The sequence below is a fragment of the Chelonia mydas genome, chromosome 3 (assembly GCF_015237465.2).
Source record: "Chelonia mydas isolate rCheMyd1 chromosome 3, rCheMyd1.pri.v2, whole genome shotgun sequence".
Classification (NCBI taxonomy): Eukaryota; Metazoa; Chordata; order Testudines; family Cheloniidae; genus Chelonia; species Chelonia mydas.
In genome coordinates, this window is record NC_057851.1 from 111,202,480 (window position 1) to 111,221,533 (window position 19,054).

Consider the following 19,054-nt stretch of genomic DNA (forward strand, 5'->3'; position numbering starts at 1 on the left):
AGGCAACACGCAAATGTTGATAGTGTAAGTGGGCACAATTTAAAGGTTCAGGAGGGAGGGTGTTTGACCACCCCATGTGTCGCCTCTCAGTGTAGACATACTCTTAGTGTCACTAAAGGGCAGAATGAAGGTTGTTTGGGTGCCACGACTGGGCACCCCTGCTTTAAATGCAAAACGCATGTCGGCCTTAACTATGGAGCTACAGCCTGTGCCTCCATAGTATTTTTATTTCATCTTTAAAATAATAAAGGGGAGAGAAGAGCAAATCTTCCCTTTTCCTTTCTTTGCCTTCTGCCCCGGTAAATTTGTTACTTTTTTTTTCATCATTTTCTAAATAAAAAAAAACGTGGGGAGGATTTTTAGCTATATATCAATTACCACGAACTCAGTAAATACAAAGATACCAAAAAAAAGTCGAACGTGCAAGAAACCTTATAATTTGGCAACTATCTGTCACAGGTATCGGGGACAAGGAGTTATTCTGTCTGCCTTGTCCCAAAGTGAAGCACTCTAATAAAGAAGTATGGACTGCTTCTCTCAGGAGAGTTTCTTTATGTCGGTCAGACCTTGAAATAACTATGTGAGAAAGGACTTGAGCATGCTCTGAAAGGAATCATTCCCAAGAGAGTGTAGGCTATTCTGTGTTTTTAGTCTAGCTTCGCCTGCACTCACTTGTTGGAGACCCCAGGGCATGGCCACTAGTTAAGTCAAGGGAATGGAAGGCCATAAGGGTCAAGAAAGTCTCCCTGCTAAAGGCCTAAGGGCTTCTTCTTAACCCGCCCTTAATAAAATTCAGGCCTGGCTGGTTTAAGTAAGCTCTTTTGCTCTTAAAACAATGTTGCAGCCGCAAATAATGCCTTATAGTGTAAGGTTTGTTAACGCCAAGTTAAAAATAATAAACAGCTACAAGGCCAGACAAAATGTGCTGGTTGTTTAAGTTGCTAAAACTGCTTGTTAAAGGTTGCAAAAAATAAACACTGTTGTAACCCATATAAAAAAGGCAAAATATTTGTGCAAAGTTTTAATTGGCTAATGTGTAGTGCAGTAGCATTAAAAAATATAAAATAACCTGGTGTGTAATAACGTGCTCTGGTGTGCAGAATTTAAAATTCTATTCTCCCTGTACCTTGTTTGCAGCTGCAAATAAACTTTTCTGCTTCTTCACCCCATTGTAATTATTAAGTAAAGCACACCGGTTAACAAACCCCTGCTGCTGTTTTGCCTCTCGGCACTGGGTGCCGGCAACACACTCATGAATGTAGAAAGTGTAATTATTTTTCAAATCTTAATGTAAGGCTCCAATCCTACAAAGTTATATGCCTGCGCTAACCTTTTACCCTGGGCAGGGTCCCACTGGAACTCTGTAGCAACCAGTCCCTTTCTAGGATTTGAATCAAAAAGTTTAAGATGGAGTGTATATACTTTGCACCCAGATGGTCAGTGAAGGGATTAAATGTCTTCAATGAGGTGACAGAAAAGAGGCCATTTTTAGAGCTTTAATTGCCTACACATTAGCCTATCCTATTACCTGGATGACTTCTCAGTATTCCAGTCAGCTTATAATAGATAATGAATGTGTCTGGCTAAAAATTGCTACAATTGGGTATTTAACCCGGTGAAATGGACAAATGCCTGGCAGTAATTGAATCTGTTACAAATGTAATTTACTCTGTAGAAAGCCCAGAGGTATGCCCTTTTAAAAAGAAATCAACACATAAAATGACAAGTGCCCAGTATTATAAAGTCTGTTGTGGGAAAGAGATGTTGCTATTAATTATTGTCCTACAGCAGTTAAAATTTAAAATCACAATCATTTTAAAGCTACTAGATCAGGTCTTGAGCACTCTACGTGTCGGCAGGGTTCAGATATTTTTACTTAATCTGGACCACACCTATAGTCATATTACAGGCAAAAGTACTATTAAACTCCACAGTTCTTTCCCCAGTGTAATGACTGAAGAATCTAATGCTGGTCTACATTTAAAAATTAGATCGACCCAGCTGTGTAGCTCAGGGATGTGAGGAATTCTTTCATCAGCCTCGCTACCACCTCTCAGAGAGGGGGATTAACTACATCGGTGGAAAAACCCCTTCCGTCTCCCCATCTCCCCAGGGCCCTAGAGTGGCACAGCAGCAATGCTGTAGCTGTGCTGCTATAGCAGCCATAGTGTAGACAGGCCCTAAGAATAAATGGGTTGTCCTCTTCAAACACAGTACATACTTTCGCAGTTATGGGACTGACCTGATCCAAAGCCCATTGAAGCCGGGAAATGTCTGTTGATTTAATGGGTTTTTGAATCAAGCCCTAATGCTTTTCCCTTTGAAATAAATGGCAACATTTGAGTGGCAGCATCACGAGATGCATATTTCACTCACTGAGGCCTGGTCTACACTAAAAAGTTAGGTCAACCTAGCCACATTGCTCAGGGGTGTGTAAAATCCACACCCATGAGTGATGTCGTGAAGCCGAGCTAACCCTCTGTGTAGATTAGGTCAAAGGAAGAAGTGGATTACCTACACCAACGGGAGAACCCTTCCCATCAGTGTAGGTAGTGTCTACACTGAAGCATTACAGCAGTGCTGCTGAAGCGTTTCCAGGGTAGATAAGCCCTCAGGTGAATCCACACCTCTTACTCTGCCACCCCAAAAGATCTCTGTTCTGCAGAATTAGTGTAGCTTTATTGTGCATGGGAGTGTGTTGCAGAACTCTGCTGTGTGCAAGCAGCCTCCTGGATGTCATTGTACAGGAGAAAAAGAGGATGGGACTGGGTGCCTTTCTTCTGTCCTCTTTCAAAGATGAACCAGGTAAAGCAGCTGCAGTTTCTGCAGCCTGATGGAGGACTCCTCCTCCCCTGCTACCAGTTTCTCCTCCAATCTAATGAGGGCTAGAGTTGCTCCTTAGTGACATACAATAGAAAATAATGTGTTTATTGGTTGTTTTTTTTTCTCTTTAGGTTGTATTTTGTTGTTGGGTCATTCCTCTCAGTGTGCAATCAATATTTCCCTAAAGCCTTTTTGGTCCTGATTCAATTGTGCCATTTTATTTAACACTAACCCAAGGCTACAGCCCTTACGTTTTGATAAGTGTCACTGAAATTAATGGCAGTTTTATATGTGTAAATCAGGAACCAGGCCAGTTTGTAAATGAGGCCAACAGATGCTAGAAATGAAGGGACTGTTGGATGAGTATCTGAGGGTGGAATTAAAAATGAACATGCAATGCAAACCAAATAGCTGCAGGAAAATAAAATGAGAGGGGAAAAAAACCAACCTTTTGAGTAAGGCCAAGTAATTTAACATTTGGCAGCATTGTAATTAGCCATCTTGTTGCTATTTCCTGTTATTAAACAATTCATTTTTTAATTCCATTCCATTGAGTTTATTGGTTAGCGAATCACATAAGTGTTAAGTTAATAGAGAACAGCTAAATGATTTTTGGTTTATATTGTGAGTTTTAGTTCTTATCCGCTTTAGAAGAAAATGTGTTTAGCAAACTCATTTTAATCAAGTGGTGCTTAACAGCACAGTAACACTGAGTGGAGACATCTTTTAAAAGAAATTTCAGTTGTCCCTGGTGAAACCTAGGTTCTCTAATGTTGACCAGGACAAGCAAACACATTTTAATTTTTTTTTTAACACTGTCTACACTAGGGGGTAACATGTTTGTAAAACGCACTTAATTAAAATGTATTAGTCAATCTTTCTAAAATGTTCCGTTTTTCCAGATTATATGCAGACTGGGGTTTGTGGCCCTATTTTAATTGAAATTGATTGATTACCAATTAACTCAAGTTAGCTAACATCTTTGTAAATGTTAATCTAAACACTCCACATTTCAGGACAGAAAAGTTTTTGTTTTATACCCTAGGATGAAATTTAGGGTAAATTGTGAATGGGTGTTCTGGAATGATCACGGAGTGTCTGGATTAATTTTTACAAAAGAACGAGGAGTCCTTGTGGCACCTGTGACTCCTCATTGGTTTGGGGGGAACAGACTAACACGGCTACCACTCTGAAACCATTTACAAAAGACTTAGCTACTTCAAATTATTTGGCAGCGTAGGCATAGATATTCAGGTCTTTGTGGTGTTCTCCATTTCTGATTCAGTAGCTCACTGCAGCATTTTTTCCCCAGCAGCTTCTATCACTTTTTCTGAAGAAGAGCTCGGTAAGCTCAAAAGCTTGTCTCTCTCTCTCTCACCAAGAGAAGTTGGTCCAATAAAAGTTATTACTTCACCCCCCTTGTCTCTCTAATTTCCTGGGACCAACACAGCTACAAGAACACTGCATACAACATTTTTGCTGATTGTTACCCCACATGTTGTTTCCTTTCTTTTAAAAAAATTGTTTATTTATAAGTGGGAAGTCTTCCACTGTTTGGTAGCTTGGGGATGCATCTTTCTTGTGCCTCTACCATGTACATGTCAAGTTAACTCAGTCTCTGTCTTGTTGGTTTTCTTGTTTCCCAGATGGTGTCCCAGCTTGAAGCCCAAATCGCTAAACTGACTGAGCAGCTGGAGAATCAGACGAGATTGCACCAGGAGGCTCTGCAAAAGGCCGGGAAAGCAGAAAAACAATTTGAGACACTCCAGGATCAATTGATGCGTCTGGATGGGGAGTTGGTGTCTGGAGACGTGATGCGAGATGATTTGAAGCTTGAGAAACAAAAAGTAACAACATAGGTTATTTCTATTTGTGGGAATGTTTTTCACAAGCCAGAGATATAGCTGAGTGTCTTTATTGTATTTTAGTGCAGCGGTTCTCAATCAGGGGTCCGCAGCCTTTCAAGGGGGCTGCGCGGCCTTGTGACTGAAGCTCCCATCCCCGCCCCCTAACACTCCCCGAGGAACTGAAGCTGGAAGGTATGGGGCGGAAGCCCTGATCCCTGGTGCCCCACACAGGGGCTGAAGCCAGGAAGTATGGGGCTGAATCCCTGAGCTCTGGTGCTTTCTGTGGGGCAGAAGCCCTGAGCCCATGGGCAGAGTTGGGGATATGGAGGGCATTGCCCCTCTCCGCCAATTGCAGCGAAAGATCACGACAGTCCCGGGGAGGCAGCTCCATACCCCCCACCCCATTTCTTCTCCCCACCCTCTGGCCAGGTTGGAGGTAGGAAGCTGGAGCCAGGCAGCGTGGGCTAGCTGCTGCTCTGGCTGGTGTCATGGAGCAGGCAGTGGCAGCATTGCCTTGTCTCCTGCTGGTGCCCCATGTTGAAGCTGTTCCTCAGCTCCCAGCCCCCTTTGCTCCCACAGAGGCAGCTGGTTAGGAGACCCGGCTCCGTGGCTGGCAGACCCCTCCGGGAACAGGAACTGCAGGGGAGCCCTCCCAGCACACAGCCCCTAATACCCCTTTCCCTATACCCTGAGCTACCCCACTGCCTGCACACAGCCCCTAGCCACCCCCTCTCTGTACCCTAAGCTATTTTCAAACTTTTTGAGCTAAGCTATAATTAAGTTATAATTTTTGGTTGCGTGCCCCCCTACCCCCAACCCAGACAGTCTGGGTGGCCTGCTGAGGTGAGTCAGGGGATGGAGGTAGCACTCCCTCCCTGGACCCTGCCATGCGGAGGTGGCTTGAGCCCCGCTGGCTCCTGCCCCCCCAGATAGAAGTCAAATTATGCCTATGCCCTAGGCCCCTGCCCTGAAGCCCCCCTCCCCTGCTGGGCTCTGGAGTCTTTATAGCCTGTCAAGAGGGGCCTCAGAGAGAAAAAGTTTAAGAATCCCTGTTTTAGTGAGTACTCGAACTGTGAGTTCACATGCTGGTGCTTTGGGGCATATAAAACTTTTAAATAAGGACTTGAAATGTTAACTGATACCTAAAGGACTAAACTAACTAGCCAGAGAGGTAGAGAAGAAAGATAAAGGTAGGTGTCCAGGTCATCAGTCCAGGACCAATGCTTTGGTGCGAAGCCGGTGACTGTTTTGAGCTGTCTACCAGACTGCTGTTTCTGGACACTGGTCCTCCACCTTTTGTATCAGTGTCTTGCTAATACAGCAAATTTTGGTAAATTTTAACTTCCACCTCTAGCTACAGGAAGGGAGATGGAGCTTTCTGTTTAATCCTCCCACTTCCCCCATAAGGGAAGAGGCTTTTCATTTTTTTACTTGTCTTCAGATGTCTGCTGCAAGGAGGTGGTGTGAGGAAGAGGTCTTTCTTCGCTACTCTGCCACCCATCAGCAGTCTCTATATTTTAGGTTCTGCTCCTCAATGAATAGCTCCAGTTTCTGCCTCTGCTGACATTCGTATGCTCCATATTCCCAACCAGCAGCAGCATTAATCAGAAAAGATTCTTGACAGTTTCATACTCCTGGATGCCAAGGGCAGCCATGAAATTGAACAAGATCTTTTTAATTTACTTCTGTTGCTGTTTTGCAAAAATATGAGTAGCAGCAGAGGGGCTAGTGCTCTTTGTCTGCAAAGAGTTTTATGTCATTGCCTTCTGAAAAGGGTAAGGGAAAATAATAGAAAAAAAAACAACTAAAATTCACCCGAATGCACAGAAAACCTTCCAGTTGTTCCCAGATTCCTGGTTTATTTGAAAAATCATCCCTTAAAAATGTTTCTACCCTTCTTTTGCTACACCCAGCGAGGCTTCCCCTACTTGTACCTCCATGGCAAGCTAATATACGCTGGGTTGTTAATAACTAATGCAAACTATGAAGAGATATCATGTAGTTCTTTCCTATGGTGCCAAATCAAATAGTATTGTTTCAAGTTATCTTTCCTGGCCAATGTTAATTTTTCCAATGTGTTGGATAAATAATTTAAGCAGTCAGAAAGAGCAACTGAGGTTTCAGATTTCCATTTAAGTATTCATTAGCCTAACTTTGAATAGAACTTTTAGGGGTCCCACAAAATGTATTCAGCAATAAGAGCAGGGACCAGTAATTTGGAGAGACAGTCCATGCAGGATAACATACTGGACCCAATGCTGCAAGAAGCTAAAAGCTCTTAGCAGTGCTTAGGATTGGATCCAGTATTTATACAAAGATGTTTGCATATCATTACCTGCTTTGGCCAGAGCGATTAGCCAATAGTAGGGGCATTGCAGGGTTGTTTCCACTGGGAGGAGAAATGAATGAGTCAGGTATAGTCTCTGGTGCAATCTAGTTTATTTCCAAACATGTAAACAATGTCCTGTTTCCCTGAACACAGTAGAAACAAACAGGTAGTTTTCTTGCTCACGATTTCCAAGTCTACCCCTCCGGTCAGTTCTGTGCCCAAGGAACTTGATCTTTCTGCCCCCTCTCAGGGTCACCACTGTTTCTCTCCCTGTCCACTGGCTTTTTTAAAATAAGCAGACATGCACAAACACACACACCCCATGCCAAACACCCCCTAGCCACTGCATTTGCAGCCTGTCCCAAGGAAATCCCTCAAACCATATGGCTTAGCTTCTGATCAGGACTCAACATGTGGCATGTTGCCTTAGGTGGTGGCTTCTGTTGTTTCCAGCTATCTCACTACATCAAAGAGTTGAATTGCTACTTCCACTTAGCCTGAAAGAAGGGTGCTTTGTGCACACCTATCATCATTAACCAAGTTTGTGATTGTCTATAGATCAGAGATCTGCTTGATGGTAGCCATTAACACTGCCTAACCATGCTTTTCTTTTCAATCTGAGTTCTTACAGAGAAGTTACTAACACCAGACATGTTCAACAAAATACTCTTTTTAAGTCATTTGCACTAAGCCTTATTTTCTTTTTTTCAGGGCCCTAGTGACAGGACTACAGACCTATATCAATATAACTATGTCACTCAGGGGTGTCACTTAGGGGTAGTTACATTGACCTAACCCCATGTGTAGACAACGCAGTGCTGATGGGAGAGCTTCTTCTGCCAACCTAACTACTGCCTTTTGGAGTGGTGGATTAACTACGCTAATGGGAGAAGCTCTCCCACTGGCGTAGTAGCATCTTCACTAAATCGCAGCAGCGTGCTGTAGTGCTGTATGTGAAGACAAGCCCTAGGAGAGAGAGGCTGGCAGGATGCTCAGCCAAGCGGTAGGTCTAGAAGCTAATCTCCTTACATGAGCAAGATTACTGATTCCTTGTGCCTCTTGCCTCCCCATAGTCTGATTCATCATCATCATCATCACTCCCATAACCACATTGGTCATTGGGGCACCATCACTGATAAGCAATCAACCAATTGTCTCCACCCATGATGATTGTGTGTCAGTGCTTGAGTCTCCGCAAAGTCCGTTCCTGTCCACTCTTTTATGTTGTCAGTCCATCTCTTCTTCTGTCTACCTCTTCTTCTCTTCCCCTGTACTGTCCCTTGGAGGGTGATCTTGGATAGGCCAGATCTTATTACATGGCCGTACCACTTCGGCTTGCACTTTTTCACGGTCTTCAGGAGGCCTTCATATGACCCAGCGCATTGGGTGATGGTGTTCGGGACCTCTTCATTAGTGATGTGGTCGAAGTAGGAGATGCCCAGGATTTTAAGGAAGCATCTCATCTCTACTACCTGTATTTTCCTTTCAAGTATTGCTGCAAGGGTCCATGTATCGCACACATACAGAAAAATGGAGATGACCAGTGCGTGCAGCAGTTTCAGTTTGGATTCCAGAGAGATGTTCTTATTCCTCCAAATTGGCTTTAACTTTGCCACTGTTGCTGCTGTTTGTGCAGTTCTTACCAGAATTTCTGCCTTTGATCCTTCATCAGTGATGATTGCCCGCAAATATCTGAACTGTTTCATTGTCTCCAGCTCTTGTCCACTGACAGTGATATCTGAGCTGATCCCATCATGTTTATTTGTCATCAGCTTGGTTTTTTCTGCACTGATTTTCAAACCGTATTTTGCGGAAGTTTCATCCACTCATTTCAGAAGGTTGGCAAGTTCATCTTCGTTGCCTATCAGGCCATCAATGTCATCAGCGAACCGAAGATTTGAGATTGTTCACCCCCCAATGCTGACTGTGCATATGTGATCTTCCAGGGCATCAGTCATTTTGCACTCCAAGTAGATGTCGAACAGTGTGGGTGAAAAAAGGCAGCCTTGCCGGACTCCAACAGTGGTACGAAACCACTCTCCTATTGTGCCATTGATGAGAACGGCACTGCTGGCCTTGGCATACAGTTATTTAATAGTAAGAATAAGCTTATGACTGACACTGTACTTCTTCATGGTTGTCCAGAGAGCTTCGTGCCATACTCTGTCAAACACCTTACTGAAGTCAACAAAGACGTGGTAGAGGTCCTGCTGGTGGTGTAAGTACTTCTCACACAGAATGCGAAGATTAAAAATCTGTTCTCTGGTACTTCTTCCAGCATGAAAGCCAGCCTGTTCTTCAGCGATGATATCTGTTTCTTGCTTCAAGCTGTTCAATATGACTTTCAGCATCACTTTGCTCGGATGGCTAATTAATCTTATAGTTCGGTAACTTTGACACAATTGCAGGTTGCCGGTCTTTGGCAGAGTGATGATTACTGACTGTGTCCATGTGGAGGGTCACTGACCGGTCTGCCAGATCTTGTTGCAGATCTTGGTGAGTACATCTATTACTATTTTTCCTCCGAATTTCATCAGTTCACCTGGGATGTTGTCAATACCTGTAATCTTTCTGTTCTTTAGTTATTTCACAACTGTCTCCACTTCTTCATGCAGTATTGGAAAGTCATCCTCCTCTGTTGAATCTGGGCTGGCTAGGACATCTCCATTTGCCCAGTGATTGTATAGATCAAAGCAGTAATTTGTCCACCTACTGATGATGTCCTTTTCTTCTGAAGGTTGTTCCCCTTCTTTTTCTTGAATTGTGTTAGCTTTGGTCAATCTTTCCTTCATCAAATCTTTTGCTATTTTTATTATTGATACACTCTCTTCAATTTTAGAGCATTGTTTTTTTGATCTATATCTTCTTGGCCACCTTCATTCCTTTCTTGATCTTTCTGCCAATCACTCTGTATTTATCAGTGCTGTTCTTGTCTCTCTTGAGTTCTCTTCTAATGTCACATATTTGTAGTATTTCATTTGTGACCCAAGGTTTTATCTTACAGTGGTTCCCAAGAACGTCCATTGCTGCCTCATTCATTACAGCACTGAAATTGTTGGTCATTGTTTCTACGTTTTCCTCTAGAACAAGCAACGGAGCAAATTTTTCACTGATCATTGCTTGGAATGACTCTGCAATGCTTCGGTCTCTAAGTCTTTCTAAGTCAAACTTGATTTTGGTGAACTTTGGCCTAACGATTTTCCTTAGCCACAGCCAAAAGTTTAGCATCACAAGGTTGTGATCACTTCCAACATCAGCACATGGGAAGCTCCTTGTTTTAGCTCTGTTGATCCCAGAATGAAATTGGTTTTGCACCATGATGTAGTTGATCTGACTGTGATGTAAACCATCAGGTGCATGCCATGTTGATTGTATGGATGCTTTAAGTACTCCTAATGTGTTTGCAAGAACCAGATTGTTATAGCTGGCAAACTCCAAAAGTCTCAGGCCTCTATCATTGGTTACCACATTACAGAAAGGGCCACAATAATCTCGCCAATCTGCCTGTACATCAGTACCCACTTTAGCATTCCAATCTCCTTCTACAATCAGGATATCTTTCTTGTGTACCTTATCAATGATGTCTTGGAGCTGATTATAAAAATCTTCAATTTGCTCATCGTCATAGTCTGTTGTAGGGGCGTAGACTTGTGTCATTGCGATATTGAATGGTATTGCGTTTAGACAGATGGAAATAAGCCTGCTGTATATTGGATGGCATCCTAATACTGAATTCGTGATATCCTTATGGACAAGAAATCCTATGCTGTTGACATGTTTGTCCTCTCCACTGTAATAGAGTACATGGCCTTCTTCCATTCGTGCCTCTCCAAAGTTCTTCCATCTGACTTCAGAGATTCCTAGGAGGTGCCAGGTGTATTTTTCCTATTCTGTCCCCTGTGGGTTCAGGGACAGAATAGGCCCACTGCTTCTCCTGCATGTCATAAGAGGCAACTGAAAGTGGGCTGCCTGGAGAGCGATGGCCTCCGCCAGGTTAGAAATTTCCCCAAGACACACCATTTGATGAGCAAGTCAACCATGTCCATACCAGATTGGTCACAGCCTGGGTAGTCTGATTAGGAGGAGAATATTCAATGCAGTGAGTTCTCTGAACCTGGGGATGACCTCCAGCTCTGTCTCTTTACACCTGAACTGCAGGCGATCCTGGAAGAAGTCACACAGAGAAGGGGATAGAAGGTTAAGAAAGATCCAATAGTTGAATCAGTAGATCTCTTCCGCCTACTGTTTGTGCTGCTCCTCAGTCCACCATCCCATCCTCTGTGTACCCTCTCCTAACACCTGACCTCAGATCTGCTGTCTCTGGTTTTGTTCTTGTACAGTTATCTCAGGAAGTATTCATGTTGTTTCAAACTTCATCGTAGATAAAATATAAGATAGGGGCAAAATCTAATTGTATTTAAAATGTCGTCATTTCTCATTCCAGAACAATTAAACAAAATATTACACAGCAATGTCATGTGTGACAGTATAATACAAATTTGACTTGCAGTCTTCCTATTAGATCAGTTGTGCTTGGCATGTATCATGGTAGGTTATCACCAAGGATCCGAGTTTGCCGTGATAATCCCCCTCCCCAAATTCTCTAATTAAAAAGAAACAGAAAAATCTGTGTTTTTCCGCGATTTAAATGAAATACTGAACTTTAGTGTCCCTAGCCACAATATAGGTAGGTATTAATTGAACACAATGTTTTATTGATTATATTTACAATTTTTAAGCTGGGTGGGGCTTGGGCTCTCATTCTCCTGATTATCCAATCTGGCCCGGTTAGATTGGATAATTGGGGTTCCACTGTATATATTTTTATTTTTTCACAAAATGTAAAAACTAAAGATTCTCTGTAAAAACACAAATTCCATGATTTTCTGTGGCAAACATTTCTAGGATCCCTGGTGTCACTAAACTACTAAATACTATAGGTTTAACTCTTTTCTAGCAAATACCTATGAAGAGAGATCTGTTTGAGAAATATCTGAGTTGTATTAACTGTAAGAGGATACTAAGTGTGTGCTTCATGTTTTTGAAATGGTGATGGTTGGCTGTACTTCGATGGCTGCCAGCATAGAGGAAAATGGTTTGGATTCTTTAAGGGCTCTAAATGACTCCTTTTCTCTTCCCACTTACCCATTTCTTTTTTCAGTATCTTAAATTTCTGGAACAACTTTCAGATAAAATGAAGCTGGACAGCATTGCAGCTGAAATTGGGCTCGATATGAGTCTGGATGTGATTCTGGCCCGTGCAGAGCAGTTGGTCAAACTGGAAAGTGATGCAGTGATTGAAAACAAGACTAATGCGAACAACCTACAAAGGAAGGTAGGTAAAGGAGGGCTGAGTTCATCTCCTATCTGTTATAAAGAAGAGCATTATTATTACTGTATTTCATTAAAGTAGCTGCCAGAGAGACCCCAATCAAAATCGAAGCCCCACTTTGTACAAACACATACAAAGATACAGTCTGTCATCCAAAGAGGAGATAATAAACATGTTTGCAACCCAGAGCAAATTACTGCATAGTAAAACAACAAGTGAGCTGTAGCTCACGAAAGCTTATGCTCAGATAAATTGGTTAGTCTTTAAGGTGCCACAAGTACTCCTTTTCTTTTTGCGAATACAGACTAACACGGCTGTTACTCTGAAACAATAAAAAAGTAGGTCAATTGAACACCTCCTAACAACAATACTACTATTAGAGCATACCAAAAATATTTAAATGTAGAAGTATCGTTTCGTTGGCACAGTCTGCAAATCACATTCACTAAAGTTAATAAAACTGAACTAGTACTTTAGTAAATACTTGATCTTTTTGGTGTACTAAACTTCCATCTGTTACATGTGTTTGGTTTGACTCAAACACTATCAGCCATCCTGCTGTGGTTGAGCTCTTCACCAACTGTTAGGCTAACCTGCAGGATTACATATGTTTGGTAATTGTAAAAAAACAAGCTTAGGTGTTATGCATGATGCTTAAGTATAGGATAGGATCGGTGTTCGACATGTAAGCAGTAAAATAGCAGGAGCGGTGGAGGTGGCCCAGGGAAGTAGTAAGAGGTGAGATATAGGGTGATTGGATAGAGATGAAGTGCCTATGTAGGCCAGAGCAGAGTTGTACGGAGCTCTGCAGGAAACGATGAGAAGGTCAGACTTACAGAAATGTGCTTCAGAAGGACCAAACTTACAATGACAATCCATTCATGTAATTGCTGCTAAAGTTGGGTGTATGTTTGTTTGTTCTTTGAAATCACCTTGTTCTCTTTAAACTAGTTGAAAGCTCAGAAAGAAAAGCTTGAGAGCAAAGAGCTGCATATGAATCTTCTGCGGCAGAAAATATCCCAGCTGGAAGAGGAGAAGCAAGTGCGCACAGCCCTGGCTGTGGAGAGAGATGAGGCAAACCTAACCATCAGAAAGTTACATAAGAAGGTGGAGAGGTTACAGAAGGAGCTGGGCCTGGCAAGAGACTCTAACACTGACCTCAAAGCCAAACTGTCTGACACCAATGAACTGAAAGTGGGTAACTTGGTTACATTTTACCGTTTCTGTTTACCAGTGGAGGGAAAAGGCTGAATACAATTGGAGCTCATTTTATATTATGAATAGTGTTCTGCGTTTTCAGCTTTTTTTTTGGTAAGGAATAATTCCAGGAATTTGTTGGTGTTTTCCAAACATTAAAACCAGGATGAAACGGGGTTAAAAATAATTAAAAAACAGGGAAAAAAGAAAAAAAAAGTTCATAATATACGCATTTTACTACAGTATAATTAAAACTTTTTTTAGGTACAAAGGTATTTTTTGTCTCTCTGAGCTAATATTTTTTCAAGAAATCCTGGTTTACGTACACTCGCATAGTTTTCTTCGAAGTATCCTCGCTCATGTTGAGCCTCTTGCTGTCTTGGAGGTAGTCCAACTTTGAAAATAAGCGCTCTGTATTAATAGAGCCCAGGGCTTGCTGTGCCACGTTGTTGAAGTTGGGAAGTGTGTCTTGATGACTGTTCCAAAAAGCCAGCAAATCCAGTTTACATTGTCAGAGTTAGGCATGTTCATGTAGGCAGTAAATTCCCTTTTCAGGGAAATTTTCAGGGAAATTTGAAATTTCATCTTTAGTGGCTGTCAAGGCTGAATCCCCACTCTGTCACTCTGAATGCAGAAGATGGGGGCCCGCAAGGATTCTAAAAATTAATACTTGCCACTCCAGGCTTGTATTACACTCCCAAGGTTACAGCTTTTCTTTGACCTTGGCTTGATAAACGCTGCCACCACCCAAATGCAAAAAAAAAACCCTTGAACCAAGGAAGGAGCACTTGTGAATTCTTCCCTGTGGGGTACTCTCAAGCCCTTTCGCCCCTACCTCTGGGGAAGAGCTGAGAAAGAAAACAAAGGAAATTAGCTGTTGCCCCCAATTAATCAAACAGCATATGCACAAACCTCTTAGGACACCAAAAATCCAATCCTGTTCTTAAAAAAGGTAAATTTTAAAATTTAACAAAAAGAAAGAAAATACACCTGGAACTTAGGCTTTTGCTAGATTTTAAAAAATTCCAAAACTTAAGCACTCAAAATAGCTTCTTGGGGGTTCAGCTTAAAGGTTGCAAGCAAACAAAAGCATCTGGGGTTAGCACAGAGAAGATCCACAAGCCAAAATAAAGAAATAACCTGATCATGTCTACCTAAACATTCCCTATCCCAATGAGTCCTGCTAGGTATGGAAAATAATTTTTCATATCTGGTTCAAACCTTACACAGCATTTTTGCTTATAGCATTGCTGTGCCGGGTTCCTGTAGCCCACAATGAGCAACCACAGACAAAGGGAAAGTTTATTTTCCCATTTTAAAAAGTTCTAGCCTTCCCATTGGCTCTTTTGGACAGTTGCCCACTTTTTGTTCCTTTACCTGGGGGACTTTTTAACGCTTTACAGGTAAAGCAAGTAAAGAACAGCTACCAAGAGGGATTTTATAGCTAACTGTCTGGCTGGGTGTCCATCAAAGGGAGCTACCTCCCCCACACTTTATTTATCACAGTGGCAAATCATTGAAACACTAGCATAACAGTCATACACCTTGAGAGGAAGGGGTACACACCTGGATGACATTTCAAACAGAATCTTCAGCACCAAACACTTTGGGGTTCAGATTATGGGTCACGGTCATCTCCCTTTTGTCGCTGAGCACGGTGTTGAAGGTTTGGAACGCTTTTTTGGTTTTCTCATGTTGTGGGGTTGGAAGGATTTCCAGAAGCAGCTGGGTTTTCTCGCTGTATGTTTCTCCTGCTACTTTTATGCTTAATTCAGATGAGATTTTGGTTGTCAGGATCTGGTAATTGTCTGTATTGGCAATCATGTTGGCAGTAGTCAGAGAAAAAAAGTTTTTTGTGTTTGTCATCCAGTGATTCCAAGTTTTCAACAATGAACATTACCTTGGTGGGCAGAATCTGGCAGTAATTTTGGTTATTTGCCAGTCTCTTCAGAGTTTCCGCTTTAGAACCAACAAACTCAGTATGATCTATGAGACATATTAGCACAGTCCACACATTATTTACATAACAGGCAGTGAAGTACAAGCTCATCCACTGATATGGCATAATGGGTAGGTAATTGGCAGTTGGCTCTGCATTCATCTTGCACTGTGTAAAACAAAGCCTTCAACTTGTTTGCATGCTTGAAATAACCCCGAATCCAATGATGTAAGATTTCACCTCTTTCATTTCTTCTATAGCAATAACTGCTGACAGCGCAATGTTAATCAGGTTAGCAGGACAGGTAATAGGTAGCATCTCTGGTTACTGGTTGAGTTTAATTTCCCATGCAAACTTAGCCATGTAGGAATCAGAATCTGTGTTAGCTGTGGCCACGTTTTCCCAAGTTAGTTGGTACATCTCAAACATGTCAGTTATTGCTGCCTCAACAAAATGGGTGTCAGCTAATATTACATTAGCACTAAACAATGCAAGTTTATTCACTTTGAAATTAAAAAACAAAAACAAAAGGCCAAAAATTGGACAGTCCAAGGTATGAGGAGACTCATCAAAAATCAGCCTAGACACCACATTTCCATCAATTCATTCCATCAGTTTAGATTCTAAAGCATTGTCATTTTCTTTCAGATATTTACGAGTGAGGTTGTCTGTGTTAGGAATGGTTTTTGCTGCTGGACAGTATGGTTGCACAAAGTCATCAATAGGCTCCTTAGCAATTAACAGCGGCTGTCTGGTGAAACAAAGCACGCACAAATTCAGTGGCACAATCATACTGCGTCCTCTCACTAGGGTGTTAATGAAAGAAAGCTCCTGATATTGACTGTTTACCCAAAAGCTCACTTTCTTCTTTAAGCTTCTTATGTCATTTGTTTTCAACATACTCTTTTATTCTGTTAGCGTGAGCACTAACCTCAACTCTGCAGTACTCGCAGCACAAGATATCCTCTTCACTCCTGTCTTTGATTTTCTTGAAAATTTCTAAGCACTGATTTTCTTGTTGGTATTCAGGTATAGATTTGCGTTTTCACCCCAGGTTTACCTTTTTACCTTATCTTTATCTGTGGAGGATTGGTTGTTTAAATATCAGTGCTGCACTAAGCGCACACAAAGAAATAGGTGGGCAGCGTTTCCTTGTGGGCCAATCATAGCACAATACTAACATTGTTTAATTTTTCCAACCGCCACTGTGAGTGTGTTCTGTGTTTTACACTGCAGAACTGCTTCAGTCTCAGAACTGCAGGACACAACAATCGCCTAAAGCGTTAGTATTTAACAAAAATAAGTAAAGTGTATGTATGTATGTTTGTGTACATATATATATATATATAGAGAGAGAGAGTGTACATTGATAAACAGGTGTAAATCAGTAAAAACTGAAAACACGAAACACTAACTATGAAGTATAATAACATATGTTAATGGTGAACTACTGAAATCTGTCTGTTGCAAAGAAAGCAGTGTAATAAAGTCAAGAGATCTGTGATATTTTGGAATCTGTCATTGACCTCTAAGTATGTACTACATAGCATCTGTAAATACAGTCCAGAACACTTGGAGTTAATGTTATGGAATGTGGAATACCCAACATGGCTACAGTTGAACACATTTCAATGTGTGTTGCTTTAGTTGTCCTCAGAAAATTTATTCTATCAAACCTGGGAGAAAAAGTTTTGAACTTAAATGAAACACAGTTTTTAGCTTTTCACTAGTTCTGAATTTCTTGTGAAAATGTTTGTTGCTTTACAGTAGCAAAAAGCTATCTTCAGCTCAGCAGAAAAAAAAAGCATTCTAGAATAGCCATCTTCGCTATTGGGTTCTTATAAATGGCAATGTGAAGAACTTAATAGTCCTCTAATCGTTGATCTTGTAGGTCAAAACTCTGGAGCAGATTAGAACCATTGAGGAACTAAACAAGTCTCAAGGCAAGCTGGAAAAGATGAAGGAGAAGGCTGAGAAGCAGCTGATCTGTGTCAAATCCGAATTACAGTTTACGGAGCATGAAGCTAAGGAGGATAAAGAAAGGGCCAGGAGTATGTTAGAAGCAGTTACCAGTGAACTGAAGGCGCTTAAAACAATCCTGGCAGAGGTATCAAAAAGAGAAAAGCAGGTAGGTATAAATATGATAGACAATTGGTAGATGCCATTTGGAAACTGAGAACTTGGTATCTGGACGAATTATACTGCCATTCTGAAAACGTGTGTGTGTGTTAGTATTAAGGTTTTACTGACATGAGTTTGAGATGGCTGCATTATTGAAGAGTGGCAAAGTCATCAGAGTTATGCAACTCATCCCAAAAGAGTGCCAAATAAGACCTTTTGTGTCACTGTACGCCACTAAGTGTTCTGTTTATACCACGTTTTGGAGAAGTTAGATTAAAAAATACTTTAGAACTCCAACTTCTTTGTTACTGATTCAATTTTTCATATTTATCAGCCAGTAAAACCTAGTTACTTTGCCATGTATAGGCAACGGATTCATGGACAATTCAAAAATATTTTTAAAATATATCAAAGGTAACTTTTTTGGTTAACAAACCAGGTGTCAGGACTGAGACGTGGGTGGTCTGATCTAGTTGTTAGAACCTGAGCAATGCTTGGTGGCTAATGCCAGGGATAGAGTTGGTAGCCAGAGCCCTGGGCCAAAGCTGAAGTCAGAACCAAGAATCAATCCAAGGACTAGAGCCAGAGCCAAGAGTCAGTAATCAGAGTCAGAGGTCAGAGCCGGAGCCAGAAACCAGGCAGGATCAGAACAGGGCAAGAGCAGATTGGAGCAGGACCAGAGCAAGGCCAGAGCCAAGACTGGATACAAGGCAGGAGCAAGGCTGGGAACAAGGCAGGAAAAGGAGAGATAGCAGTTGTGGGTGTAAGCACTGAACAGCCAGCAAACTGCTGCTTCTGCTGAGCTTAAATGCAGACCTTTTTGTCTCCTTTTAGCCAATTAGGTGGGCCGGCCAATCAGGCAATTCTGCTGCAGCCCAGCTGGGCTCATTAACCTTCCTGAATGCTGAGCTGGCTAGCACTAGGCTCTGTCAAGGGAACTCAATGCCAGGGTTCCTGACAGTAGCCCCCTGTCAGGAGCACCTTCTTTCGGATGGACCCAATGAAAATCGCATACCAATCTTGATTCATGAACGTTCTCTGCTGGCTGCCATGACCGTTCATCAGGACCGTAGTCGTCCTAGTACACCAAGCAATTAAACTTGCTTGGAGTCAAGAATCTGTCAGACAAGGTACTCTTCTTGTCCAGGGACTGTTATGGGCAGCAGCAGTGGGTTGGATTGACTAAAGAAGGGGTTATGTAGGTAAGGTTTTAGGAGAGAGACTTCAAACACTGGATGGATCTTCACTGGCTCTGGTCAGTGAAGCTTGAGTGTCACCAGGTTGATCTGCTCAAGGATATCGAATGGACCTAAGTATTGGTGAGCCAACATAGCTGATGGTTGGGTTAATTTCAGATTCTGAGATGATATAAAGACCCTGTCCCTGACACTAAAGTGTGGTGCATCCTGGAAGCTGCTATTGTCATAATGCTCCTAGGTTACTTTGGTGGCTTCCAGTTGTTCAAT

The 19,054-nt window shown here is 41.9% G+C and overlaps 1 protein-coding gene across 3 annotated transcripts in view; it reads left to right on the forward strand.

Annotated features, from left to right (window-relative positions):
• CCDC170 (coiled-coil domain containing 170) overlaps positions 1-19,054 on the forward strand; it is a 74,951-nt gene that overhangs the window by 41,793 nt on the left and 14,104 nt on the right. For all 3 annotated transcript variants that reach the window (XM_037895004.2, XM_037895001.2, XM_037895002.2), the window contains exons 9-12: positions 4,470-4,670; positions 12,161-12,334; positions 13,283-13,525; positions 17,359-17,595. In XM_037895004.2, the coding sequence (XP_037750932.1) occupies positions 4,470-4,670; positions 12,161-12,334; positions 13,283-13,525; positions 17,359-17,595 (855 nt within the window). The remainder of the gene's footprint in view (positions 1-4,469; positions 4,671-12,160; positions 12,335-13,282; positions 13,526-17,358; positions 17,596-19,054) is intronic.